General features: G+C 37.9%; 1 protein-coding gene across 3 annotated transcripts; it reads left to right on the top strand.

Annotated features, from left to right (window-relative positions):
* The first annotated feature begins 1,053 nt into the window (after positions 1–1,053).
* Positions 1,054–27,645, top strand: LOC111870483 (probable ATP-dependent RNA helicase DDX52). 3 transcript variants are annotated; one of them, XM_023862816.2, is made up of 14 exons: positions 1,054–1,248; positions 1,899–1,991; positions 2,122–2,379; positions 4,553–4,738; positions 5,120–5,271; positions 9,629–9,732; positions 9,857–9,929; positions 12,627–12,830; positions 14,524–14,614; positions 15,648–15,770; positions 19,226–19,376; positions 24,124–24,199; positions 26,474–26,638; positions 26,806–27,644. In XM_023862816.2, the coding sequence occupies exons 2-14, from the start codon at positions 1,905–1,907 to the stop codon at positions 26,897–26,899; spliced, it is 1,764 nt and encodes a 587-aa protein (XP_023718584.1). In that variant the 5' UTR covers positions 1,054–1,248; positions 1,899–1,904; the 3' UTR covers positions 26,900–27,644. The 3 variants fall into 3 exon arrangements, with proteins under 3 accessions (XP_023718584.1, XP_023718583.1, XP_023718585.1); XM_023862815.2 differs by lacking the exon at positions 1,054–1,248 and adding an exon at positions 1,255–1,394 and having other exon boundaries at positions 26,806–27,645; XM_023862817.2 differs by lacking the exon at positions 1,054–1,248 and adding an exon at positions 1,421–1,483.
* Positions 27,646–27,955: the final 310 nt, after the last annotated feature.

The raw sequence follows: 27,955 nt of genomic DNA, 5'->3' as shown, positions 1-27,955 counted from the left end.
AACTACACGGTGGCATCCTAGAAGCGCATGACTGTCGCAAATCTTACAAGTATTGTAACGAGTACCATTTAAATATTATATTCTTGCAATCTTTTGCATATAATACCTCTCAGATTTCGCATATTATTATTATTATTATTATTATTATTATTATTATTACTATTATTAGGCGTAGTGCTAAATTAGTTAAGCGCTGGGATAACGTTACCGTATTATTATTATTATTATCATCATCATCATCATCATCATCATCATCATCATCTCTTGTCACAGGTTTATTTCGTGGGATTACTTTTCTTGAACCAGTGATGCACCTCACCACTCAGGCTTCAAGCTTCGCACTGTAGCACTTTCCGTAGTATGTGTGATGTTCCCAGGATAGCTGTTTTTTGCAGTGAATCTATGGAGTGCTTACCAGGAATTAGTTCCAAATATTTTCTCAACCCTCTCGTGACTGTACCCGTGGCTCCAATAATTACTGGTATCACAAAACATTTCATGTTCCACATTCGCTGAATTTCGATGCTTAAATTTTTATATTTTAATTTCTTCTCTGCTTCTTTTTGTACTACATTCCTATCCGATGGTACTGATTTATTATTATTATTATTTATAGTTTGATTAATGATAGTTAGCTTGCTTTTTTAATGACGCTAACAATAACGGAAACATACAGCGTCTTGAAGTAATGCTGTATTCACTGAAAGCTATAGGAGTGTTATGTAATTTTGTTTCATAAATGTGCAGGCTTGTTTGCTTTTTTAGAGGTTCCTTTTTTTTTACTTTTGTCCCTACTAATTACTGGCATGTATGGCTATTTAGGAATGAAAGGAGGTGTGACATTTAATTAGAATAATTGAAACATTCAAGAACATTTAAATTAGTTAAAATACATAAAGTACGTTTCGGAAGAGCTTATGTTTAGAAGGAACAGAAAACATTTATACATGGCAAAATTTACGTCATGATAAATGGACATTTATATCAGCGGCATATTTCAATTATGGGAGCAAATTCCGAAGTTAAAAACCTGGTCCTTTCGCAAATTTTCAGCTTGTCTATTGGCTATGCTGGATTCGACAGTTAATCGAAATGATCGAAATTGAATTGCGACGCTACGACCATGGTCACGGGCGTTTTGTGGGGTATTGGGGTCTTGTGTGTCTCCGAGGTCTCCGAGCGTCTCCGAGCGACCTATCCGAGCTTCACCGGCCTGCCTGCGAGGTTCATCTGTGATGAGCAACGAAGGTATTCTGTAACCTCAAAATAAAATATGCAATTGAATTTATTGCATTAGATTTTTCTAGTTATCTCGTATATTGTACGCATACTAGAAGGAAAGACGGAGTTTTCATGGTTTTGTGCTGAATGTCTTAGCGTGACATATGTCTATGGTAATATGGAGGAAAAATATGCCACATGATTGTCCGATTGAAGTTCACGTAATACTGTATTCTCCCGAAATTTTCACGATTTAAATCAAGTAATACATATTTGATTATATTGGTAATTTTAAATGTAAATTTGCGAGGGAAAATTTGTAGAATAGAGTGAAGTTGTGTAAATTACATTTGCTGTAAAGACCGCAAGTAATACCTTTAATTGTGAGAGCTTACAGAGTTCTAGATTGATGCGATTTAAGTCTGATGTACCATCCTTACAAACTGCTTCATAAAAAATCCACATAGGAAGAGTGCGATCCTTGAATTAGTAATATAATGAAGGGAGAACCTCAACTCCTCCATGGTAATAACATTTCTGTTGTACCCGAATTTTCCCATCAGTATAACGGAGTACATGGCATTTGTTTCCTCACAGTCGATTTTAAATTGTCATATATTCGTGAATTTTATGTTCATGATATTATTTTAATTAATTCTCGTATTTATTTTGTACAGAATATAATGGATGCAGAAGATCTGTTTCGAAAGCTTACATCTGGTGCAAAGTTTAATTTCAAGAAATACCCTGCTGATGCACAAAAGCTTAAGGTTTGTGTGGTTTTTGGTACAAAACTCTGTACAAATTTTCTTGTTTGTAGTATAATAATTTAGTTATTAAATTATTATTAATATTAATGTAGTTATAATTATATTATTTGGTATTATATGTACTTCACAGTGTTTGAAGCCCAAATGTATTCCTGTCTGCTCTGCCTTAAGTATAAAAAAGGAACCAAAGGGAGATGCCTGCAAAGTAAGTGATGATAGTGTCAGTTCTGAAGCTCATGAACTCGATACAGATAGTGAACTGACATTACTTGGCTCAATGAAGGCAGCTGTCACTGGAAACAAGTTTAAGAAAAAGAAGAACAGCAAGAAGAAATTGGATACCCAGGAATCACTTAAGAAAAAATGTGCAGCTCAGCAAGAAGAACGGGTATGAATTAACATAGATTCTGGTTTCTCTCAAAATGGAATATGATTCTGTTTATTTGGCACTGTGTTTGTAACCAACATTTTTACTGACTTGGTTTAAAATTATATACAAATCATTTTATTACCATTTTTGGTATTAGCTCAGTCAATGTAGTGATGGACTGTTGGATGGATGGTCAGGGTCAAGAAATGTTTCTCTATTGCACAGCAACCAGACTGGTATTGGGGCGCACCCAGCCTCCTATCCAATGGGTGGCAAGGGGTTAAAGCAGCCAGGGTGTGAAGCTGACTACTGACCTCCATCCAGTGCTGATGTCAAAAAGTTGGAGCCATACCTCTTCTCCCCCATATGTTTTCATGACATAGTTCTTAATTACTTCATTAATTAAGTACAAAGACAGCTTTACTTTGTTTTACTAAGTAAGAAAGAACATTGTATGTGGATGTCATACCTATCCATCTGTCTGTATGTGTGACCATTGGACAGTATTTTTATACTCATTATGGGAGATTTACACTAAATTCAGGCTGTTCTGATTTTTGTCTGTATTTACCTGTAATGAAGTGTACTTTTGTTCATGAGCATAAATTGACTTTTTTACAAGAAATCACAAGAAGCCTTGTACCTGGATGAATTCTTTGGATAAATGACCTAAGCAAAAGAAGTGGGTCTGAATGGGTGTGAAACTTTGTCTCTGGCATTAAGGGAGGAACAGAGACTGAGGGTGTTTGAGAACAGGGTGTTGAGAATATTTGGACCAAAGAGAGTTGCAGTGACAAGAGGTTGGAGAGAACTACATAATGAGGAGCTTCATAACTTGTACTCTTCTCCAAGTGTAATTAGAATGATGAAGTCGAGGATGAGATGGGCAGGACATGTAGCATGAATGGGGGAGAGGAAGAATGCATGTAGGATATTGGTGGCAAAGCCGAAAGGAAGGAGACCCCTGGGAAGACCAAGTTGTAGGTGGGTGGACAATATTAAAATGGATCTTAGCGAGATAGGATGGGGGTGGTATGGATTGGATTGATCTGGCTCAGGATAGTGACCAGTGGAGGACTCTTTCAAACACGGTAATGAACATTCTGGTTCCATGAAATGCTGGGAAGTTCTTGAGAGGCTGCACAATAGGCGGCTTCTCAAGAAGGGCTTAGCTCCATGGGTGAATGAGTGAGAGAGAGAGAGTGAATTTATGAGGACAGTAGACAGGTAAATGAAACAGACAACTGCTGTTTTGATTTTTTGCATTTTAGATAGGTTCATACATGAGTCTCTTGCATATAACAGATTATGTAAGTCAGATTTATTCAGTGCATGACACGAACTCCATCCTAAGTGCAACAATTTATTGTAGTTCTTTTGTCTTCTTTTCTTTTACACTACATGTTTCGGCCCTAAATGACCATCATCAGGTGTATACTCTCACGTAGCTGTTACACTCCACGTAGTTTAAAATTTAAAAACACCAGCTTTCTTAATTGTTCATTTCTCCGTTGTTAATAGGTCCTGATATATCAGATTCCCCTTGCTGATATTTGTCAGATACGTATAAAATCGTTGTTAATTTACGTACGTCAATTTGATTTTTGAATTTGGTATTTTTAAAATCTTCAATTGAAATTAAATTTTTTTTTAATTTAATTTTAAAATTTAAAATTCACAGGGATACCTGCTCTAGGTCTACAGTGTTGCAGCGGCTACTTCTTGCTTTCAGCACCATTCAGGTATTCTGTGTAGGCTCCCTGTGTGTGTGCCGCCGCTTATCTTTAATACGTGTGCTGTCTACATGTGTAGTGTAGAAGAAAAGAAGACAAAAGAACTACAATAAATTGTTGCACTTAACACGGAGTTTGTCTCATACATTGTGTAGAGTGTAACAGGATGCTTAAATATAATAATATTCAGTGCCATTATCATGAAGTTTTTGCTTTAAGATTTTTTTTTTTAATTTTATGTTTTAATCATTGATAGCTTTGAAGATATTTACATTTTTAGAAAAGGGGACACAGTTAAATGCTGTCATTTTGTTTTTGCCATGAGCTTGTATGATGAGGTTTTTAATCTGGCACAATAAAGTTTAAAGTAGGTGATATGTACAGTTACCACTTTGCTTTGAAATGGTAACATCATATGTTTATAATTATTTTTTCATGTGTGATTTTATATTTTGTAGATTTCCCAGCTAAGAAAGCACCATCGTATCTCTGTGACTGGACGAAGTGTTCCACCTCCTATAGTAGACTTTAAGAGGATGCAAGAGGAATTCAATCTTTCCCCTAAGCTGATACAGAACTTGCTGAATTCTGGCTACACAGATCCAACTCCCATTCAGATGCAGGCTATTCCAATCATGCTTCAGGTATGCATGTCTTTTCAGGACACATTTAGTGTACAGGCAAAAATGACAACTCAGACTTTTTGGTACAGACAACATAAATACTTAGTTTTATAGATGTTTAGTTATGTCAAGCATGTTATTGGCCATGGTGGATCACCATACAGCGTTTCTTTTGTGATTTATTTAAGGGCTGACGAACTGAGGAAAAATTGAAAGGAGAAAGTTGTGGCCAAAGTAATAATGATGCAAGCTTTCTAAATACTGGTATTTTGAAAAGATTAACTTCATTTCTTAAGGTAGCGGCCCTGTAATCATTGTTCCTCTTATTGCATTGGGCCTGTCAGTATGTCACTGATCTTATTGTTAACAGTGTTGGTGTGTAATGTGTTTTATGTCCCTTAGGGTCGTCAGGTCTTGTCATGTGCACCGACAGGTTCAGGCAAGACTGCAGCCTTCCTTATACCAGTCATCCACCATCTAGCAGGACCAAGGAAACTTGGTTTCCGTGCAGTTATTGTTAGCCCCACAAGAGAACTGGCCAGTCAGACATTCAGGTGATAGACTTTATGATCTTTTCTTTCCATACTTATCAGATTACAGTGCATTATTATAACATCACTTACGTGTGACTTCTTATGTCTTTAATGTCACTGTAAATCCTATAGAAATTTGCTGGATATACAGAGTTCTTCCTGAGGGGCTGAATTATCTGAACCTTTTAGGAATCTAAGAGTTATAACTAATATGCCACACGTTATGAACAGGAGCTCACCATCACAGTAGAGGCTCAAAAAATCTCCTTTCTGCTCTTAAACAAACTTCATGTCTCTCAAAAAGATTGTACAGCATTAGGTTTAGTTCATTCTTCTCAATAAATATAATTGTTTCACAGATGTTATGTATGGGTGCATCCTTCTTCTTCTTCTTCTATGGCGCAACAGCCCGATATTGGGCCTTGGCCTCCCTTATCAAGCCCCTCCATTCCTCTCTATCCTGCGCTGCTATCTTCCAGTTCCTTAACGGGTGCATCTGATGTGTGGGAATTATTTGAATACATTGTTTTTGGCAGGGGGGTGGTTCCCAACAGGTAAAATTCACAGGGATACAAGTCTGGAGACTTTGCGGGCCACAGTCTGTAACTTAGCAGTCTGCTTTCAGGCACTTTGTTTGAAGCATTAATGTAATAATTAGCAGTGTGGTGTAGTACCGTCTTGCATAAAATAACTGTATTTTCTTCTTTTTTACTGGTTAAAAAAATTCCCAAAGAATGTCATTAACTTTTCACTCTAAAGTAAGAATCTCTACAAGAAATGTGTGTCCCACTGTGGCAGTTATGTGCACCACATATCAGTTTTTTGAACATGAAGGGGTACTTCAAAAGTCTGTCTCAAAGTGGTATGCTCCAGTACCTGTTGTTCTGAGCATTGATATACCCACCCAGATGGAACCAAGCTTCATCAGTACCAATATACATGTGGGTCAAAAATGTCATCATATAATGACTGCAAAAACAAGTTACAGAAATGTGTTCACATAATTACTGTATTGGAAAACCAGCTGTTCAAGTGTATTTGACAATCTCAGTTTAATACTGTAAATGAGAATGTAGGGTGAATTTGAGAGTCTGTCCTCCTCTGTTTATTGCTTAACCCTTCAGCACGGTTTGCCGTACACGGTACACTGGTATTTAAATGATCCTACCTGCGGTTTGCCGTACACCGTATGCCAAGCTATAAGCTTAATTTCGAAAGCCATAAATATGGAATGAACCATGCCAGCATGATGACGATTGCACTGGGCTGTTGTGAAAAGAATACGCTCTAGGTTCGTGTAACAATAACATTCATGATCCTGCAGCTCTGCCACTCAGTCTAAATAGAACGCGTGACCTCACAGTTACAATGGCCGAGTGACTATGATATCAACATCCCACAAAGATGATATGCGTGTGGTTGTGAATAAAGCAAACAAACAATAAAGAAAGCGTGGTTGTTTGTGATTACAACAGAAACATGCTAGGAGTGGATCTGAAGGATCAAATGCTACAGCCGTACTTGCTTGAATGAAAGAAGAGTACTAAGTGGTATCAGAAGTTATTCAAGAGGCTACTCAACGTAGCAATACATAACACAATGGTCATATATCGGTGTCTCCCGAATAACAAAAACATGGCTACGCTAAAGTTCAGACTTTCACTAGCACAAGGCCTCGTGGAAAAACACAGTTCTGGTTTTCCTCATCCTGTATATGACTGTCCATCTGTTGAGCCACTGCCTAAAAGACTCACAGAACGACCGTATTCCAGCAAAAGGAAAAAGGCAGAGCCTCAAAAAAGATGTGTGGTGTGTGCAAAACATGGTAAAAGGAAAGAATCTATTTATTGGTATAGAGACTGTAAGGCAGGGTTGTGTTTAGATGGATGTTTCAAGAAATACCATATGAAACTCAACTTCTAATCCACTTGCTTCCATCGCTCAGATACAGGGCGCTCATAATATAAGGTAAGATTATAAAACCATATTTTAAGATGATTTCAGTGAAAAATTNCCCCCCCCCGCCAAAAAAAAACCCTCTAACTGTGAGTCAGTCCCCAACTTTCAGTCCAGTCATTGCCTGTCATTCTTATTGTTCAGGTGTGTTCAGTTTTATGCACGGCGTAGTTATATGTTGTTGCCTAGTAATGACTTGTAATGCAGTGTTAATAATACGAGGGTTCGAACTTTAATAGTGGCAACACTGCTGTAGAGATGCCTTGCAATGGCACCAAATAATGTCGCTTATGCCACACGTTAGTTACATACCTACCTTACCTCAGAACAAATGGACTTTCCCTTCCCACATCATGCGCATACACAGTGACAAGAAGAACAGAGCCTTGTGTTAGCTGGCAGTCTAATATAATGTTGTCACGATGTTTTCGAAACAGGAACAACGGAGTTGGATGAAGATTGAATGTGCCAGAGGCCATACAGCATGACAGTGTCATCAAGGTCTTCAAGAGGCTTGCAGGGAATCTGTATTGCCTTACAGAACAGTGGCAAGTTGGGTAAAGGCCTTCAACGAGGGATGCCAGAATGTGTCAGTGAAGAAGAAGTGTATGCTCTTTCCACGTTACTGGAGAGTGATCGACGCCATATGATTCATGAGCTGGCCCGAGAGACAGGATTAGCACTTATGACTGTGCTTCGCATTCGAAGGAAGGCCTGGGCATGAGAAAAATTGCATCACGATGGGTTCCGCATGATTTGATGGAAATGCAGAAATGGCTACGATATGACGCTGCTCGTAACCACTTGGAGCGCTATGAGCGCAAAGGAGAGGCTTTCTTACACCATATCATTATGCTGGATGAGACATAGGCCAAATCGTACGAGCCACAAATGAAACGCCAATCAAACAAATGGCATCATTACGGGTCACCACGAAAATCAAAAGTTTGTCAGAACCCCAGCAATGGAAAGTTATGGTGATTCTCGTGTACAGCTGTGATGGTGTTATCCTAACATATGCCATTCCTCGACAGCAGACCATCAATGCGCAGTGTTACTGTTCATTTTTGGAACACAACCTGCGACCAGCTTTGAGAAAGAAGCGACAACACTTCCTGCAAAACCCACCCATCATTTTGCAGGACATTGCTTGGCTGCATGCAGTGCAAGCTGTGGCTGATTTGTTCGATCGATGGGCCTGGGAAGTGCTGTACCTTCCACCATACTCCCCAGACTTAAGCCCTTATGACTTCGACTTGATTCCTAAGATGAAGGAATCACTTATTGGCATTCGCTTCAGAACTATTCCAGAGATTCTTCAAGCAGTAGACCGCTCCATTTGAACTATCAACACAACAGGCACTGCTAAAGGTATCCTACAACTTCCACATCGCTGACAACGGGCTGTACACAATGCCGGTGACTACACTGAAGGACAGTAAAACTTTGAAACGTGCATCTTTTTTGTATCAGTTGTAAATAAATAATTGCCAGTATTAAAGTTCCAACCTTCGTATGATGCTTTTGTCTAGAGTTCTAGTAAGTTGTGAAATGTTGCCACATTCATGTTGCTTACAAAATGGGAATGTGTTGGAAAGGCACATCAGTATAAATTCTGGCTTTTGTGAAAAGAAGTTAGGTTGAGGCCAAGGCTACATCTTTCCCTCCCTTTTCATATGTAATCTCTACTCTGTCTCAGTAATATTCTTGTTATATGTATTGTATTGTATTTTATTTATTGTAAGTTCAAGAGATCCAAAGATGGATATAGAACATGTCATAAAGTAACATAGAGCACAGAATACATACATACATATTACACAACTAGGCAATACAGTGAATACAACAATAATAAAAATTGTCTATTTAGATATTCATACACAGTATAAAACATATGAGTATTCAAGAAATGCCTTAATACAACCTTAAACGTTTTAAAATTATTGGATGTGTTCTTGATCTCTATGGGCAATTTATTCAATAAATGTTATAGAGTATTAGAAGGTATGCATAGTTGCTAATACTGAAGAATGCATCCATAAATTCATTAATGTCATGGGTATAAATTTGGGATTTTTGTGGTGGTGAAAATGAATATTGTTGTCTTTTGGGTAGTTTCACCCTGTAGTTTTGTAGGTGGTTACCAACGTTTTAATGGATCCTGCCATCCCCTAGAGATGGATCCACATATGAAACTAGATAAGGGTTATAACCCAGAAGATGACAGCGTTGTGGCATCGAACATTTATTGCATCTGATCTTCACACAGAACAAATATATATAAATATTCTTAAGCTATTGTTAGTACTTTCCTTCATCAGTGATATTCCATGTTTAGCCCATGCAGAATGTATGTGTGAAATTGGTTTATGTATTTTTGGACATACTTAAAAAAATGAATACCTTACTGTGTTTCATTCAGGGAATGTGTGCGTCTTTCTGAAGGAACTGGCTTAAGAAGTCATATTATTAGCAAGACAAGCCAAGCTGTTAGGAGGTTTGGTCCCCAGTCTTCCAAAAAGTATGGTAAGGATTCCAGCAGACTTGTTCAGACTTCTTCATATGCAGCAGAGCAACAGAAGTATAGCACAGAAGCCATCTTAGTGACATATTTTATAAGAAAAATAGTAATTTCTTTGTTTGGTTACAGATATCCTTGTGACTACTCCTAATCGTCTGGTTTATCTGTTGCAGCAGGATCCACCCACTCTCTCATTAAATCAGTAAGTGCCCCTTATCATTATGTATTCTGCACAGTGTGCATGGGAAGGGATTGTCATGTTTATCTGTCTGCATATTTCATTTCGAGAACTGGTGATAGATTGTGATGAAATACGATGGCCAGTTGAAGTCATCCCAGGCTCATAGTTTCTACTGTCTTACAGTCAGTTATAACAGCGTGGCAAATGTACAAACTGGTGAGTGGAAGTGACACTAGTTCCACTATCAAAATCACAGTAACCATGGTAACCATAGTAACAGTGGTTGTAACTGTGATACTGATACGAATTATAGTAATGACTGTAGTAAAAGTAATTATAGTGACAATTTCTAGCCTTAAAGAAGATACATACATACACTTTTTCTCTCTGAGGGGAAGATGTTTTCTGTATGACATACAACCAGTAGTTTTATTGACAGTATGGTCTCTTATATGATTTACAAATTCTGCAGTAGATTGATAAATAGGCAGAATCAGATTCTGAAAGGCAATTTACAAGAACTTAATTTCAAATTGTAGTTAATATTGTTGTTGTCTTTGCTAAAGGCTAAAGTCAAGCAATCAGGCAGTATAATCATGTAGATACTATAGGGTTCTGATGATGTTGTATAACGCACAAAGATATTGGGTTTTTGGACTCTATCCATCGTCCAGATTCTAAATAACTAAGAAAAGAAAAACACAACGTTTCGGAAACTGGATCACATCCAGGGGCTCAAGAGAGTAGGTGTCTTGCCTCACCTGAGGACGGAAACAGATCCAGTTTCTGAAACATGTTTTTTCTTAGTTATTACAATCCAGATGATGGATAAATTCCGAAAACCCAGTATCTCTGAGCGTAATCATGCCTTAAGTGATGCCCTTCTGTAGTAGCAGGGTAGAATATGTTGCTTGGCTGGCAATCCTGGATTGTGCTTGAGATGGGCAAGGCCTTCTATCTCAATGTTTTATCCACAGGGTTTCTCATGAAACACCATGGCCATGACCATTGTGTACATTCTTGCAATTCTCTGTATTGAGCATTCCTTCATGTTACTTAGTAACTCCATTGTCTTTCCTGCACCTCTGTCTCTGTCTTCCACATGCCATAGCAGACTTCATAAAGTGTGCATCATGTTGTTTAATAATTTTGTTTTTACAAATTTCATTATATTGATTATATTTTCTTGAAGTGGTGTGGGTTTTTATTGCATTAAACTGATATTTTTGATACAGTGCTAGTTATTAAAATGAAATATTTTTAAATAAAGATATTTTTTAACATGTATGTAGTGTGACTGTAGGTGGGTTTTTGGATTGATGACTTGATACTTCGATACAGTACATGACTACACTTTACAGTTCACTATTGATAACAGTGTTACACACACACACTAGTACCCACAGTCATGTCTTCTCTGCCGTTGCTTGGTAATGGCCTCCAATGGCGGACGTTTCCCTTCTTGTGGGTTCTCAAACTGTCCCTGGCCTCAGCTACCAGCTTCTAAATTCAACAGCTCACAACGACTGAACCCCAGCCATCCTCAAACCATCTACACCTCAAAGTTATGTTACTACCAACAATCACTTGGCCAATCTATCTTGGTGTCAAGCCCCCATCTGTGACCAAGACCAGATTTTTTTTTTACTGTCAGACAGTTGTGGGTTTGTTGATGTGGGGTGCCCTCCCTGACGAGAGGACCGGTCTGTCATTCACAATTCCTGCTGGTCCTTGCCATTGCACTCATTTGTAGGTCCTAGGCCCTCAGGACTCAGGACCATATTCCACTGTCTCAGATTCAAGGCTCCCCCAACTTGGAGGGCCAGGTCCCCATACTTGTCTCCCAGAAACAAGGTGGCCCAGTTATACCCCCAAGCCCTGGGTTCCTTTTTTGTCTCCGCCTGTGACTTGAAGGGATACAGTTGAATTATTCAAACTTGCCTCCACACAGGGAGATATGAATGAATGTTTAAGGGGTGGGCCTTCTCGGCCCTTGCACCACGACCTACAGTACTACAACTGCTAATTGATCCTGCTTGTAACATCTTGACATGGACTGCATAGAAAATGTCTTCCATTATTGCTGTATTCTCTTGTTGCCTTGGAAACATGCTTGTTTGAGGAGCCATGACTTAGCCGTGACTGTTGGATAGTTACTTATTTCGTGATGATTGCCTAGCAGTGTGTCTGCATTCCACAACATATAGTAAACTGGGTGGGTCCAGAAAAATTACATTGTACTTAATATTTCATTACTCCACTGTATAATAAAACAGTGTTTCACTGTACAGCTTACGAAATTGACACCACATTGTTAATTAAACAAAAAAAACATAATACAGATTTTAAAGAAAGAATTTGTAACTGCTGACTTGTGGAATTGTTGTGTAATTTCTCTTGTGACTTCAAGGTAGAGGAAATCTAAAACAGGGATAGACAAACTATAGCCCACAGTTCTCAAGATGAAATTGATTAGCTTGTGGAAAGTTCATTGTGTCAGAAATTTTTGAAAGCAATAATAACTGATTCATTAAGCTTCTGATACTGTTGGATTTAGAATGTAAACCTTCCCAGCTTCAGCCTATTAAACCATTTGAATTCTCTGGTGTGCTACACAGTAGAGTTCTTTGACCCCTTACCTAAACTCTATCATGATAGATGGGACATGCATTATGTAATTAAATATGAGAACATATGTCACTTTCTGTCCTCTTGCAGTGTTGAATGGCTGATAGTGGATGAATCAGACAAGCTGTTTGAGACAGGTCCAAAAGGTTTCCGTGACCAGTTGGCCGTTATCTACAGAGCATGTGACTCAAATAATGTGAAACGAGCCATGTTCTCTGCAACTCATACCATACATGTTGCACGGTGGGCTAGAAAAAATCTCAGAGGATTAATTTCTGTGACAGTGGGCCACAGGTAAATTTGTGTACCTCAAAATGTAGGTCATTTAGTTGTTACATATAGAAAATATAGAAGAACTTACCAGCTTTATTTCCAATGCTTCATTTGAAATGGTGAAATAAGGGTAGAGGTAAAGTTGTCTCTGCGGGATAGTGTACTCGTTATAGCAACTTGCTATGGGCTGGATGACTGGGGGATCAGAGTTCAAGTCCCAGTAGGGTCAAGAATTTTCTCTTCTCCACATCATTCATACCAGCTCTGGGGTCCACCCAACCTCCTATCTAATGGGTAGTGCGGGGGGGGGAGTCTTTCCCTGGGAGTAAGGCGGCCGGGGCGTGAAGCTGACCACTCACCACCAGATAGTGCTGAGCTCAAGAAAATGTGCATCTATACATCCGCTTCCCCATATGTCTTCATGGCATAATGCTTAACTAGTTGAGCACAGGGACAACTTTACCTTTACCTTTACTGTGAAAATGTGTTTGGAAGTGGAGCTATAGATCCTTGCATTCTTAATACCAGACCTAGATGGAGGTGAGTGTTGATTAAGTTTTTAATTATGCTGTATACTGCTCCATATCTCTGCACAATTTCCACCAATACAGCTTCACATTGTTTAAATTTACCAAATTTAACCCCAAAGTTTCATACTGTTGCCATTTTCATAGTTTGTACTGTATCAAAATAATTGTGTGCACAGAATTTGTGGATATGGTTGTAGGCATGGATATGTTCACACAAAGTTTCAGGTATCCGTCAGTTATTGCAATCAGACCAAAATCTAAATACATATTCTGGATGGACATCATACTCTGTTTTCATATCCTACCAAAACCAGTAAAGTAAAAGTTGTCCCTATGCTCAGTGAATTAAGCACTATGCCATGAAGGTGTATGGGGAATAGATGTATAGATCCACATTTTCTTGACCTCGGCCTTAGCAGGAGGTGAGTGGTCAGCTTCACGCCCCAGCTATTTTACTCCCAGGTAAAGGGCCCCTGGTACCCATTGGATAGGAGGTTGGGTGAACCCCAGAGCTGATCTGGACAATTTGGAGAATAGAAAATTCTTGACCCTACCACGACTCGAACTTGAACCCCTCTGTTGTCCAACCCTTAGCCAGTTGCTATACTGGTTATGCTACCCTGGCTCGTCCTACCAAAACCAGTACCATAAGAAAAGATTTTCAAAGATCTAGTATTGCATCATGACTTCTGGACATCTCAAATAATGTGTATCACTTCCCAGAAGTTCCATGACTGCCTTTTTGTATTATTGATACAAGAGAAATAAGAAGCACAAAGGTTAGTTAGACTTTAATGATGTGATGTACTCATAAAATTTCGTGGATATCCTTTCATTTTTCAGACATTATTTGGATGGATAGATGTGCAGATGTGTTTGTACCATAAATCTGCTTTTCTGTATAAAACAGTTAAAGTAACCTTTATGGCTTGCATCCTGTTGTGTGTTCGATAATTGTATAAGTGCTAAGAAGATCTCTGATGTGGTTGCATGGGAGAAAAATTTAAAAATGCCATTGTATTATGTAATGGAATATTATATGAGATATATCAGAGCAGTTTACATTGAAGAATTGTCCTGAATTACAATATTGTTATGTAAGAACTTGTGTTTAAACTGTGTTATATGCTTCCATATCCACATTGCCTCTTATTTTAAAGTATATATGTAAATGTTTGTTGTAGGAATGCTGCTTCTGATAATGTTGATCAGAAACTGATATTTGTGGGCAGTGAACATGGCAAGATGGTGGCATTGCGAGAACTAGTGCAGAAGGTATGAAAACATTACAGTCCCCGTGTAAACAGTGAAGAGAAGAAGTAGCTGCTATACTTGTCTCCATTTGCTGTTAATCTTATGAGAGAAAGCAGCTGAAATGTAGCCAATGTTACAGTAGAGAGTAGAGCAGCATCTTGGTGTCTGTTTTCTCATATTCTGTCACTGATTCGCAGATGAATGTGGCAGTAGTTTTAGCCCAATTTCTTTCTTAAAAGGGAATGTGTACTTATGAGATAACCATGCTGTGTGATTGCCCCCTTTTGAACAAGTGGACATATTGACCATTTTTTCACAAAATTTGGTGTGAACATGTTGATGGAGGCCACTTCAGTCCCATAATTTTTCAATTCCTACACTCAATAACATGATAACATAAATATGCATAAACTTGGGAGCAGTGCTATCCTCACATAATATAGGGTCTTCAGATTTTATATGGCAGTATATGTTTAAAAATTATGCATTTTTGTTGAGCTGCTTTCTTTTTGTAAAATGTAAAACAAAATGGCAGCCATGCAGATATTCTTGTTTAATATGCAATTTAACATTTATAATTAACTGATTGTTGAAGCTAGGAATATGAAGTTTTATATGAAGAGAGATTATAATTATTCCTGCAAATTATGTGTGAAATATTGTTTGTAAGTCACTTTTTACAAGCACACTGATGTAGAACTCTTAGCAAGCACTATATATGTCTGAGCTTTCCATAAAAGAAAATACTGGTGGTTGTGGTGGCAGTGGCAGCAGTGGAGGCAGCGGCAGAGGTGGTGGTGATATTGGTGGTGGTGGTGGCAGCAGTGGTGCTGGTGCCAGTGTCAATAAAAAGTCCCATGATTGCATTGGTGCTGTGCACTATTTGTTAATTGTGGTGTTGGAACCATTGATGCAACAGAAGGCAGAAAACAAAAATTTGTTAATCAGTTTCATGATATTTACAAACGGTAGTCTCTGGCAAGTTTTGAATCAAAAGCACTGTGTAATATAACTGGTCTCTTAATCAGGAATAATATGCTGTTATCTTTTTCAGGGACTTACACCACCAGTACTGATTTTTGTGCAAACCAAGGAGCGAGCTAAAGAACTATTTTCTGAGTTAATTTATGATGGTATCAATGTTGATGTTATCCATGCAGATCGAACTCAGCTTCAGGTGAGTCACCTGTCGCAGTCCAAAAATGATTTAAGTTTGATTTTTTGAGGTGTGCAGTCATTCGCTGTTCTCTTAACATTTGTAATAAAACCCTGAACTGGTAATGATTTAATAGGCACAGTGTTTCTGAAAACATTATATTTAGGCATTCAGATTCCACTTTACAGAAGATAAAATTGATGATATGAAAGACAGGTTCTACAAAAAACTAGAACATGTATTCGATCAATTCTCTAAATTCCATATGAAAATTTTATTAGGAGATTTCAGTGCCAAAGTAGGAGGGGAGACATTTCAAACCGACAGTTGGGAATGAGAGTTTACACGAAATTAGTAATAATAATGGAGTTAGAGTAGTAAACTTTGCCACATCCAAAAATCTTATTGTCGAAAGTGCTATGTTCCCACATTGTAGCATTCATAAATTTACTTGGACATCTCCCGATGGAAAGATGCACAACCAAATTGACCATATTTTGATAGACAGGAAATGGTATTCAAGTATACCTGATGTCTGATTGTTCAGGGCAGCAGATTATGATACTGACCACTACCTGGTGGTATCAAAAGTTGGGCAGAGATTGGCAGTGACTAAACAAACAGCACACAGAGTTAATATGGAGAGATTCAATCTCAAGAAATTAAATGAGGTAGAGGGTAAAGAGCAGTATCATGTTGAAATGTCAAATTGGTTCACAGCTTTGGAAAACTCTGAGGTGGACATTAGTAGATCTTGGGAAACTATTAGAGAGAATAAAATTTTCTGCCAAAGAGAGTCTAGGATATTACGAATTGAAGAAGCATAAGCCATGGCTCAATGAAAGATGCTCAGAATTATTATGCCAAAGAAAATAAGCCAAATTGCAGTGGTCACAGGATGAAGTGAAATAAATGGGGATAATATGAGCAATATAAGACATGAAACAAGTAGGAATTTCAGGAGAAAAAGAAAGAGGGAAAATTTGAAAGACGAAAGTAAAGAGCTTGGCACTCACATTAAGAACAAGAACCTAAAAGACCTGTGTAGAGGAATAAATTACTTTAAGAGGGGTTACCAACCTAGAAGTAACAGTGAAGGATGAAAATGGTGATCTGCTTGCAAATTTGCACAACATTTTGAATAGGTGGAAGAACTACTTCTCTCAGATATTGAATGTATATAGGGTCAGTGATGTTAGGCAGTTATAAATACATACAGCTGAGCTGTTAGTATCTGATCCTGACTCTTTTGAGGAAATGCTTTATCACCACTGCTTTTCAGCTTTGCTTTAGAATGTGCCATTAGGAAGGTCCAAGGAAACCAGGTGGGACTGAAATTAAACGGGATGCATCGGCTGTTGGCCTATGCCGATGATGTGAATCTACTGGGTGTTAATATAGATACCATAAAGAAAAACTCACAAACTTTAATTGACGCAAGTAAAGGGGTTGGTCTAGAAGTAAACACAGAGAAAACTAAGTATATGTTGCTGTCTCGTCACCAAAATGCCGGGCAAGATCATAACATAAAGATAGGAAACAGATGTTTTGAAAATGTGGCACAGTTCAGATATTTGGGAACAGCGATAACAGATCAAAACCTGAATCAGGAGAAAATTAAGAGGAGAATGAACTCGGGTAATGCTTGCTACCATTCAGTCCAGAACGTTTTGTCTTCCGTCTGCTGTCCAAAAACATAAAAATTAGAATATACAAAAGTATAATTTTGCCTGTGGTGTGAAACTTTGTCTCTGACATTAACCTCTAACATCTGAATGACATATATATGACACATGCAGCAACCGGAGTTGGCCAGATGACACACATATGAAGCAGGACACGTACACTCTTTGGGAGTGCAGACAATTTGACCTTGGGTTTGAAACCAAAACAAAACAAACCTACGTGAGGTCATGTCAGTGGTTCATTCCTTAGCTCTGAGCAAAGAAATCGTTTATCTCGGTCCTGGTTTCAGAACTTTTTTGCTTATATATGACTGTTTATGACCTGGTCAGCCAAAGATAGCCCAGCTTTGTTCTGAGAGCTGAAGAGGAAATATTTGTCGGTGCTTGCAGATCAGTGCTTCCAGAGCTTTCAAGGAAGTATGACGTATTCAAGGATTGGTTTGCAGTGGCGAATCATCATTTAGGATGTCAGTGTCATTCAGGTCATCTAGAATATGTAAGGCTGTGGATACTGAATTTGAAGTAATTATGCTAATTTTTCATTTAAGTGTTTCACTTCATTTAGTGTCTGGTCTCTCACGGTAGCCTGTGGAACACCATCACGTCGTCATGCCCCATCTTGTATATGGGCTACGCAAAGAAAATGTGTAGGTGTATTTGAATCAACCATGTGCCGTTTATTTGTCTTTAATAATCACGACCTCCACAGAGTATGTTCTTGCTTAGAGCAGTTTGCACTGCCTGGCCTAAATCCAGTAGCATGCAGATACACACTTACCACTTTATAGACTAGGATGAAAACGTCGCTTTATATTCAGGTGAATGCGGCACTTACTAGGCTTGGATCTCAAAGCATTAAAACTCTAGAAGTATTAGAAAAGTTCTGGTTGTTTTAATAAATTGATTGTATAAGAAACACTATTGTGGAATAATTTCTTATACTGAAAATACAAGATAGTAAAAAAGAGTAAGGGCTCAGCAACATCCTGATATTTTAAAACAGCTCCAGTTTATATGAGACAAATTCCGTCTTAAGTGCAACAATTTAATTGTAGTTATTTCTTCTTCCCTTCCTCTACACTAATGTTTCGGCCCTAAATGGCCATCATCAGGTGTGTATTCTTACGTAGCTGCTACACTGCCTGTAGTTTAAAATTTAAAATCACCAGTCTTTCCAATTGTATGTATGTATAAAATCTTTGTTAACCTCCACGCGTCAATTTGATTTCTAAAATTGGCACTTTTTTAAAACTTCACTTCAAATTAAAATGTCTATAGATTTTCTGTTCTTTTTCTTTTTCCAAATTTTTAAAAATTTTCTCAGGGTACACGCACTATGTCTATAGTGCTGCAGCGGCCACTTCTTGTTTTATCGCTGTTCAGGTACTGTTCTGTATAGGCTCTCTGTGTGTGTGTCGCTGCTTATATTGTGAACAGCTCCAGTTATTTAACCCACACTATGAACATTCTCGCTGAGAAAAGGTAATGTATACTGATGGAATACTGGATATCTGGTATATCATTATTCTCCAGTCTTCCTCCAGGTGTACTGTGACATTGAGTAAATTCGTAAATACGACATTCATGAGGTTTGTGTTGAAAACGTGCATCTCATTTCATATGATTATTAGTGCAGCTATAAATATTAGTGTTTCTTTTGCAGAGTACACTGTGGTTTTATCCTTCATTTCAATATAGCAAATTGGGAAACCCCACACATGTTCATTCCATTGTTCCAGTGTCACTTAACACCTGACCTGCATATGAGTTTATATGTGTTTCACTGTGTAGCGTGACAATGTGGTGCGCAGTTTCCGTGGTGGCCAGATCTGGGTTCTTATATGTACAGAACTGATGGGAAGAGGAATAGATTTCAAGGGTGTAAGCCTAGTAATCAACTATGATTTCCCTCCAAGTGCTATATCGTACATTCATCGTATTGGTAAGTACCAATGCTACTTGAAGGAGACCATATGCTATATACACATTTCAGCCATTTTTTCTCCTTTTGTTTTAACTAGATATCAGTCCATTCATTCTTGATAATCACCTCTGGGTGATTTACACATTTTATAATCAAAATCACTAGGAATTCAGATGAGAAGAAAACTTAGCAACAGTGGGAATGCAACAGATTTTTCTATTACAATCTCAGCATAAATATTGTCACATATGAGGGGTAGGCATAACTAATAATTGTGAGTTCTAAATTTGGTGATTGGATTTATTGGACATCTGTGTTTACAATTACAGTTGATTATAACAGCTCACACATTGAACTTCTTCTGGATAACGAATATCTCACTGAGGTCTGAATCTCTGACTGGTCTTTAGTCTCTAGACTCTTTAATCTCTGATCTCTTGTGTTTTACCTTGGTTGGTCATTATCATTATGCAGAATATATAATTGTGGAGTGACAAAAATCCCCATGCCATTCATCATGTCATTTTGCAGTATATATGTAGGTTGTGTGCTGTAAGTGCACAGCAAACCATTGGTCTGATATTTTTTCAGTAAACTATGAACACAAATTGGTATGTGCGCAATATATTGTATCTCTTCTTCAATAAATTGAAAGGTGAAGGCAAACAATATGGGCATTTCTGGAAAGGCGATGGTACAGGACATACTAGTTGCAATTCTGTGGATGCTGTATGCAAGTCCATGTTTCTTCTCTGTATGTCACAATAGATCAATCACTATTTACATTTAAACTTTGCACTTTTGACTTCCCACAAAATTGACTTTGATAACAAGTCATCACGGGCAGTGACGTTTAATGACTGTGAAACATTCCCATGAACCTTTAAATGCAGTATGTACGAGGGTTGTACTGAAAGTCATAAACAACAATTTTTTGTAAAGTAACATGCTTTATTATTGAGAAACCAAATACACCACCTCAATCTACAGACTTTTCTTTATTTTTCCACATAATCGCCACTTCTTTGTACACATTTCTCCCAGCATTCTGGGAGTTTGAAAATTCCCCTTCTGTAAAATTCCATTTCAGCCATCCAAAGACACTGACACACTGCTGAATTGCCTCCCTTGTCTCAAAACGTTGTCCACGCAGCTGATCCTTCACAAATCTGAAAAGATGGTAGTCGACAGCAGTTCTGAGGTAATGGCTTTTCGCTGACCTTTGTGGTCTTTGGTCAATAATCACAGGACCCAACGAGCACAAACTTTCCTATAGCCCATGCTATCAATCATCTCCTGTACTGCACTGTGCCCTATTCCAAGTTTTCGGGCTGTTGTGTCCACAGTCACATGCCTGTCATCTTGAATGATCTCATCCACTCTTTCCTTGTTGCGTTCAGTTGAGGCTGTTCGAGGATGACCGCTCCGAGGCTCATCTTTGATGCTGGTGTTCCCATCTTTAAAATGTTTCACCCATCTTTGAACACTGCTCGCACCCATGCACACACTTCCATAAGCACGTTGAAGTCTCTGGTGAATTTCTTCAGCAGTGATTTCTTCTTTCACAGGAAATTCGATGACAGCATGCTGGCAAAACGACATATCGTCGGCCATTTTGTTAGGAGTGATACTCTTCACGTGATGCAAGCTGTTGACGTCACATGACACTCAAGGTTAACACAACAGCTGGTTCCACCCACCACCATACTCTCGTCTGCTGTTCCCAGGTTGCATGCAAAAAAAAGTTGCTCATGACTTTTGGTATGACCTACGTATGATGGCATAAGTATCCAGTGCTGATTCCTCTCTTTGCTCTTTTTCCTTTGTTTTGAACATGTACTACCAGCTGCCACTTCCTATTGGATTTCAAGCTACACATATCACTACAGATATTTCATCATTGTCCTTGTTGGCCATCACACTTGTATTAATACATATGATATATCAGCATTGTTCGCATATGTAGGTGAGTCAAATGAAAATTGTAAAATTGAGATAAAAATTCAAAATATCATGCCATTGTCCTATAAGTTGGCAGACATGTTACCAATGCTATAAAGAGTATCCTATAGGTGGCAGTATAATGCAGACAAACAGAATGCCATCACAGTGCCAGTTTGAAGATGGCTGCTGCACTACATACATGCACGAAAGAATGTTCTGTAATTTGTGTTTTGATCAGTGAAGGTGTGAAACCGATTGAAGTTCATCAACGGATGAAGGTTCAGTATGGTGATGCATGCTTGTCACAGCAGCAAGTGTATGAGTGGAGTAGGAAATTCAGAAATGGTGTGACATCTGTGACAGTTGCTTCTCGCCAGGGTCAGGCGCACAGAGTTGTGACCCCTGAGTCTATTGCAACAGTTGAAGCCCTAGTGGTGGAGACTCTCCGAGTGTCAGTGGATGAAATAGCTGAAATTCTTGACATGAGTCATGGATCAAGACACCATGTCATTCATTAAGTGCTCCAGTTTCACAAAGTGTCTGCAAGGTGGGTGCCATGGCAGCTGACTCCGTAATTGAAACAATGACGTATTGACACCCGTGAAGAACTACTGCAATACCTTGAAGCAGAAAGTGATGGCTTCATTTCGAGAATCGTTACTGGCGATGAAACTTGGGTGCACTACCACCAACCCGAAACAAAGAGAACAAGCAAGGAATGGCATCATTCCTCATCACTAAAATCCAAGTTCCGGACGCAGCCATCTGCAGGGAAGATTATGCTGACTCTCTTTTGGGACGAACGAGGTGTACTCTTGGAGCACTATCACCAGTGCCTCATATTAAGATCTCTTGAAGAATCATCTTCAACCAGCAGTCAGATCAGAGCGACATGGACTTTTGACTAGAGGTGTCCTCTTGCAACATGACCGTGCTCGGTCACATACTGCCTGTGCAACAGTTGCAACAATCCAAGACTTGCACTTTGAGTGTCTTCCACATCTGCCATACTCACCAGACCTAGCCCCAAGTGATTACCACATGTTTGGGCCACTCAGAGAGGCGATGGAAGAAAGAAGTTCTGTTCTGATGAAGATGCGCAGCAGGCGGTGCATGAGTGGTTGCACAGACAACCACAAGAATTCTTTTCTGGAGGAATCCATACACTTTGTAAATGCTGGAGGGCCTGTATTGAAAGAAATGGAGAATATGTAGAAAATGATATAGTTGTGTATCGTTTTCATTGAATAAATTAATTAAAAAAATTTATGGTTTTCAGTTGACTCATCCTCGTATTACAGTTCAGTTTGAAGATTCATAATGTGCTTGGTAGAACTAGATGAAATTTTAAATTGATATTGATGTGAATGTATTATTTTTAACTGATTTACATTATTAAATTTTTGCATTATTAGTGCAGGAAACTTGATTTATTTTTTAAGAGTGGTAAGAATTTTCATATTTATAGTAAACCATCTCCATCAGGTTTCGAGTGTAACAGTTGTGTATTATTATTACTGTGACATGATTGAGCATGACTATAGATGGGGTTTGGATTGGTAGTTGGATTTATTGAACACTTGAAAATCGTAACTACAATTGACTGTAGCACTGTTGCTAATTTACACACTGCAGTTCACTACAGCATGTACAAAGTCTTCTCAGTCTGCTCTGTCTTCACTGGTTGTTACTTGGTAATGGCATTCAATGCTAGAGCTTCCTCAGCTTCTGTGTTCATATCCTTACTGGCCAACAGCTGTCTCACAACTAACTCCTACTCTTTTAACTGCCATCTGAAGACTCTCTCGTAATTGTAGCTTCCCGTTATGTAGCTTTGGTATAGACTGTACAGAAAACACCTCTCCAAAAATAGAGAGAACACCGCTTCCCAGCTACTCCATTGTTGCATGTTATGAATCTTTTGCAGCTATTACCTAGCAATGGCTCTCTGCTGGATTCACAGTTCTTGTCTTGAGCAAGTATGCCGCATTACATACCATATTTTAGCAATGCACTTGTACTAGTTCCATTCAGAGAAACAAGAATAGTGTTGGAAACAAGATAAATGAAAAAATAAAATCACCTACAATTGATAAAGTCTTCAAACTACATGTCTGAAAATACTGACAAAGATATATGATTGAGTTTTGAAAATGATCAGGAAACGACATGTTTAATGTTTTTGCCTCATAAAGAATGTTCACAGGTTTGTTTTTGTTCATTGATTTTAAATTATTTTGCTTTGTTTAAATCCTTATGTTATTTTAGAGAGTTTAGATTTCTTATTGAGAACAAACAGTTTCAGTTGAAATATTATTGGATGTGAAACAGGTTAGGAGATACTAACCATGGGGACTGAGACATTTTAATTTAGAAAACAGTAATAAATTATTTAGCATTTGAGGTTCTCACAGTGGTGGTTGCGAAGAGTTCTGTCTTCATGGTATAACTCTGTGTATTCTATTGAAAGACAGCTGACATTTCAAAGGAACATGTTGCCTCCATCTTCAGAGTTAAAGAATAAGCCAAGCTTTGCTTGACTGAAGCTGGAGGCAACATGTTCCTCCAAAATTTCAATTGACTTTCAGTGGACTACATAGTGTTATATTTCAGAAGATATAACTTTTAATAAACTGCTTGGTCAGTAGCTTATTCGGTATTTTATGATGATTTTATGAAATTTTTGAACAGTGAATTGCTTTGAGAGTAATATCCCGAGATTTCATCATCTGAGTAGGAGATATGATGCCCTTCTTCATGTACGAGTCTTTAATAGATACATAATTTTGTGACAGGTTTCTGTCTTATTTCTTGTCATTAGGTAGGACAGGACGCGCAGGAAGACCAGGCAAAGCTGTCACATTCTTTACAGAAGATGATACTGTAAACTTACGGAGGTAAATAATTGCATGTCAGGGTTTAACTAGGTTTTGTTCATTTATCCTTAATATTCCATCTTTAATTTATGATTAAATTCTTCTTGAATTTCAGAAACAGTAACGATACTGTAGCAATGGTAATGTAGTATGAATTTGTATAGATCCAGAGATACCATATAGGGTTCGAGGTTCTTAGAGTAGTAATTATGAAGAGTTATATTTTCTGAAATATAATGCCAAAAGTCAACCAGTGTTTCATAGGAGCATCACCTCCAGCTCTGGCCAGAAGCTGCTGGAGACATGTTTCATCAAAACTTTCAACAGACTACATAGCATTACATCCCATAAGACAAATGTTTTAAGAGGTATTAGTTGCAGCATATTTTAAGGTTTATACAGTATATGCCCACGTAAACCTCCTGCATTATGTTAGCCTGCAGATGTCAATAACAATAGGTTTTTACAAATACGGTTTCAAAGATAATATGGAAAGGTGCTCAGTACTTAGAAAGTACTTTTCCTTGCACACAAATATCAATATTTCTCACTACATTTCAGAATGTGTCTTTTAGATGCTATAGTTTCAACTTGGCTATGTCAAGTTTCAGCATCTATATACTGAGTGGATTCACCTAGCTCAGGCTGGGAACTAGTGGCGGGCTCATGGTAATGCATTAGTCAGCCTTGGAGTTCCATGAAAGATGTGAAATTTCTTGACCATCTGAGCATCTATTACCTTGTCTAGAAGGATTTTGCTTCATGGAGTTGTTTATAGGGAGATCTTTGAGCCTTTCAGTTTTGTAGAAGCATGTTATATTTAAACACCAGGTGACTGTTGAATGGTAATATGTTTCAGGGATCAGACATTGAACTTTTGGTTGAAAGTACTTCTCTGTTAATCTTCTTCACAGATAATTTTAATTCCCTCCCCCATCCAGGATTTTAAAACATTACTTAATGATAGTTTAGTATCATCGCAGTTCCAAGTGTTCCTACTTAATACAGCAGTTTTAATGTTTGACGTGATTCTTAAAAACAACATAGAATGTAGCATGCTCTCTTCAGCTTAATCCAGATGTACTTTCTCACCTTGCTGTACTCCTGGCAGTACTTAAGATATCTCATTTCCTTTACGTTCTTTCATTTATGTAGTGAGGCTGTCAAAAACTCTAAATTAGGAATTATAAAATTTACTGATCTATTACGTTTGCTCACGTGTTAAAGAAAAGCAGTGGCACGCACACAGAGAACTTGCACAAAATAACATGCGATTTGTACTGAAAGCAAGAGGTAGCTGCTGCAGCACATATAAGCATAGAGCAGGTATCTGTGATTTTTGTTTTTAAATCTAAATTTTAATTTTAAATATTAAAGCTCAATGGTAATTTAAAATGTTAAACCAAATGACATGTGAATATTCATGAAACACAATGATAAAAATCAACAAGGGTAGTTTTGGAATATCGCGTTCCAGTTGACGACAGAAAATGAACAATTTGAAATCTGGAATTTAAATGTTAATATTGAATGCAGTGTGACGGCTACATGAAGTGAAATACACCTGATGATGGCCGATTATGGCGAAACGTGTAGTGTGAAAGAAGGGGGACAAGAACTACAATAAAGTGTCACAATTACGACGGAGTTTATATTATACATATAGATAGCACTATATGTTTTGACCCTAATGGGCCATCCTCAGGTGCTGCAAGTCTCACACACTTAACCACTGAACTGCAATGCTCACATTCCCATTTATATACATATGGTTCATAAAAGGTTACTTTCTGTTCATCAACTAGAGTGGACTAGACGTTGATTCAAACAAGAATCATGCATGTGCTTAAACAGTAAAATAACAATTAGGTTAAAACAATCTAAAACTGATTTTTAAAAATGTCATGAGGTGTGATGAGCTTTGTGTCTGTTGTTGTAGTAGATCAAGCATAGCCTTCACCAGATTCTTCTATTATTTGCTATGTTAACTCATGTTGCTGTAATTATGTTAACTTTTTATAGAGAATGAACTACTCTTTCATATTATCAGATGCCAGTTTATGGTTAATGTTGTGTTATCTTTTTATGTGGTGTACTCTGCTGCATGGTTTATACTACTGTGGCAGTAGTACGAGCACACAGCAGAGGTGATGTATTTTAGTTTCTGATCTTCTGATATGTGCTGCATTGGTATCTAAGTACAAGACTATGCAGTGCCACGTCCTGGAAGACTAATCATGATACTGACTCTTGTAAGAAATTCAACTCTCATGGCCATATTTTTTTCCTCTCCAGCATAGCTCATGTGTTGCAAGAGTCTGGATGTGAAGTGCCTGAGTACATGCTGAGAATGAAGAAGGCAAGCAAATCAGCTCGTCGCAAACTGGAGAGTCGAGCACCCAATAGGGAGAGCATATCTAGTGTTCCAGGATATCAGATAGAAAAAGTTAGGAAACTGAAGTAAGATTTTATTACAGAATTTGTTTTGCCATTTCATTACCAAAGTTATCTTTTTGTTTATTTTGATATATTACATATTTTTAAGGGTTTACATTGTGTTGAATATGCCACTATAAAGTAATAAGAAATCACAAGCTTGATATTAATGAAGTATGTAATATTTTTAGGAGAAAAATCCAGGCATCAAAACTGAAGAGAGAGCATTCGCAAAACATAGACTTGCTGCCTGTGAAGCGGGGAAAAAAGATTATTACTGCATAAGATATCATCACGCATTCTTCATCAATTCTTTAAGCCTGTCTCCATGGATGGAGAAACAGGTTACAAAGGACATCAGTGCTTAGGTGGAAGCCGTTAGCAGTATTCATGAATAATCAGATTAAAGTTGTTATTAAGATTTATTAAAAATGTAACAGTTCTTTTTTTTGCCCCCGCCTCTCTTTCCCCATACCCTAAATAAATTCTGAATGTCAGTATTTATTTAATTCATCCAGTAACTGAACCTTCTCATATATATTATCACAGGTATTAGTGACTATAGGCAGGATTTGGATTTGTGAACAGATTTATTGAACACTCACAGGTCGTAACTACAAATAATTATAACAGTCTCACTGGTTTACACATTCTAAAGCTTACTGTGACTACTGCACACAAAATAAAGTCTTCTGTATCTTCTTTCACCAGTTCTTGCTGGGTAACAGGTTTCATCAGTGGCTGTTCCTTTACTTTGTTTTCACTATCCATTTCCTGGCAACAGATTTTAACACAGGAATTCTAACAGTCACATTCCAGATATTACCGTAATACAGCACACATAAAGTCTTTAAATCACATGTTAAGTCTTCACAGGCTGACTTCTAATTCTCCAACAATTCTCTTAACACTTCTGAACTCCCAATTCCAATTCTCTCTGATCTCCTAGGAACAGACAGACTTGTTACATAGACTCGGCATGTCTTTGGTCTAATAATTTTGAGCATCCTTCATCAAACCATGGCTTATGCTTCTTCAGTTCATAATAACCTAGACTCGTATTTGGCAGAAATTTTGATATTCTCTCTAATAGTTTCCCAAGCTCTATTAACATCCACCTCAGTGTCAAAACAGCGAACCTATTTGAGATTTCAACGTGATACTGCTCTTTACTTCATTTAATTTCTTGAGATGAACCTTTCTGTATGAACTCTGTGCGTTGTTTGTTTACTCACTGCCAGTTTTTCCCAAACTTTTGCCACCACCAGTTAGTGGTCACTATCACAATCTGCTACCCTGAATGATCAGACATCAAGTATACTCGTTATTAATTTCGTTTGA

Source organism: Cryptotermes secundus, unplaced genomic scaffold (assembly GCF_002891405.2).
Source record: "Cryptotermes secundus unplaced genomic scaffold, Csec_1.0 scaffold2931, whole genome shotgun sequence".
Lineage (NCBI taxonomy): Eukaryota > Metazoa > Arthropoda > Insecta > Blattodea > Kalotermitidae > Cryptotermes > Cryptotermes secundus.
This window is presented reverse-complemented; position numbering and strand designations above follow the sequence as displayed.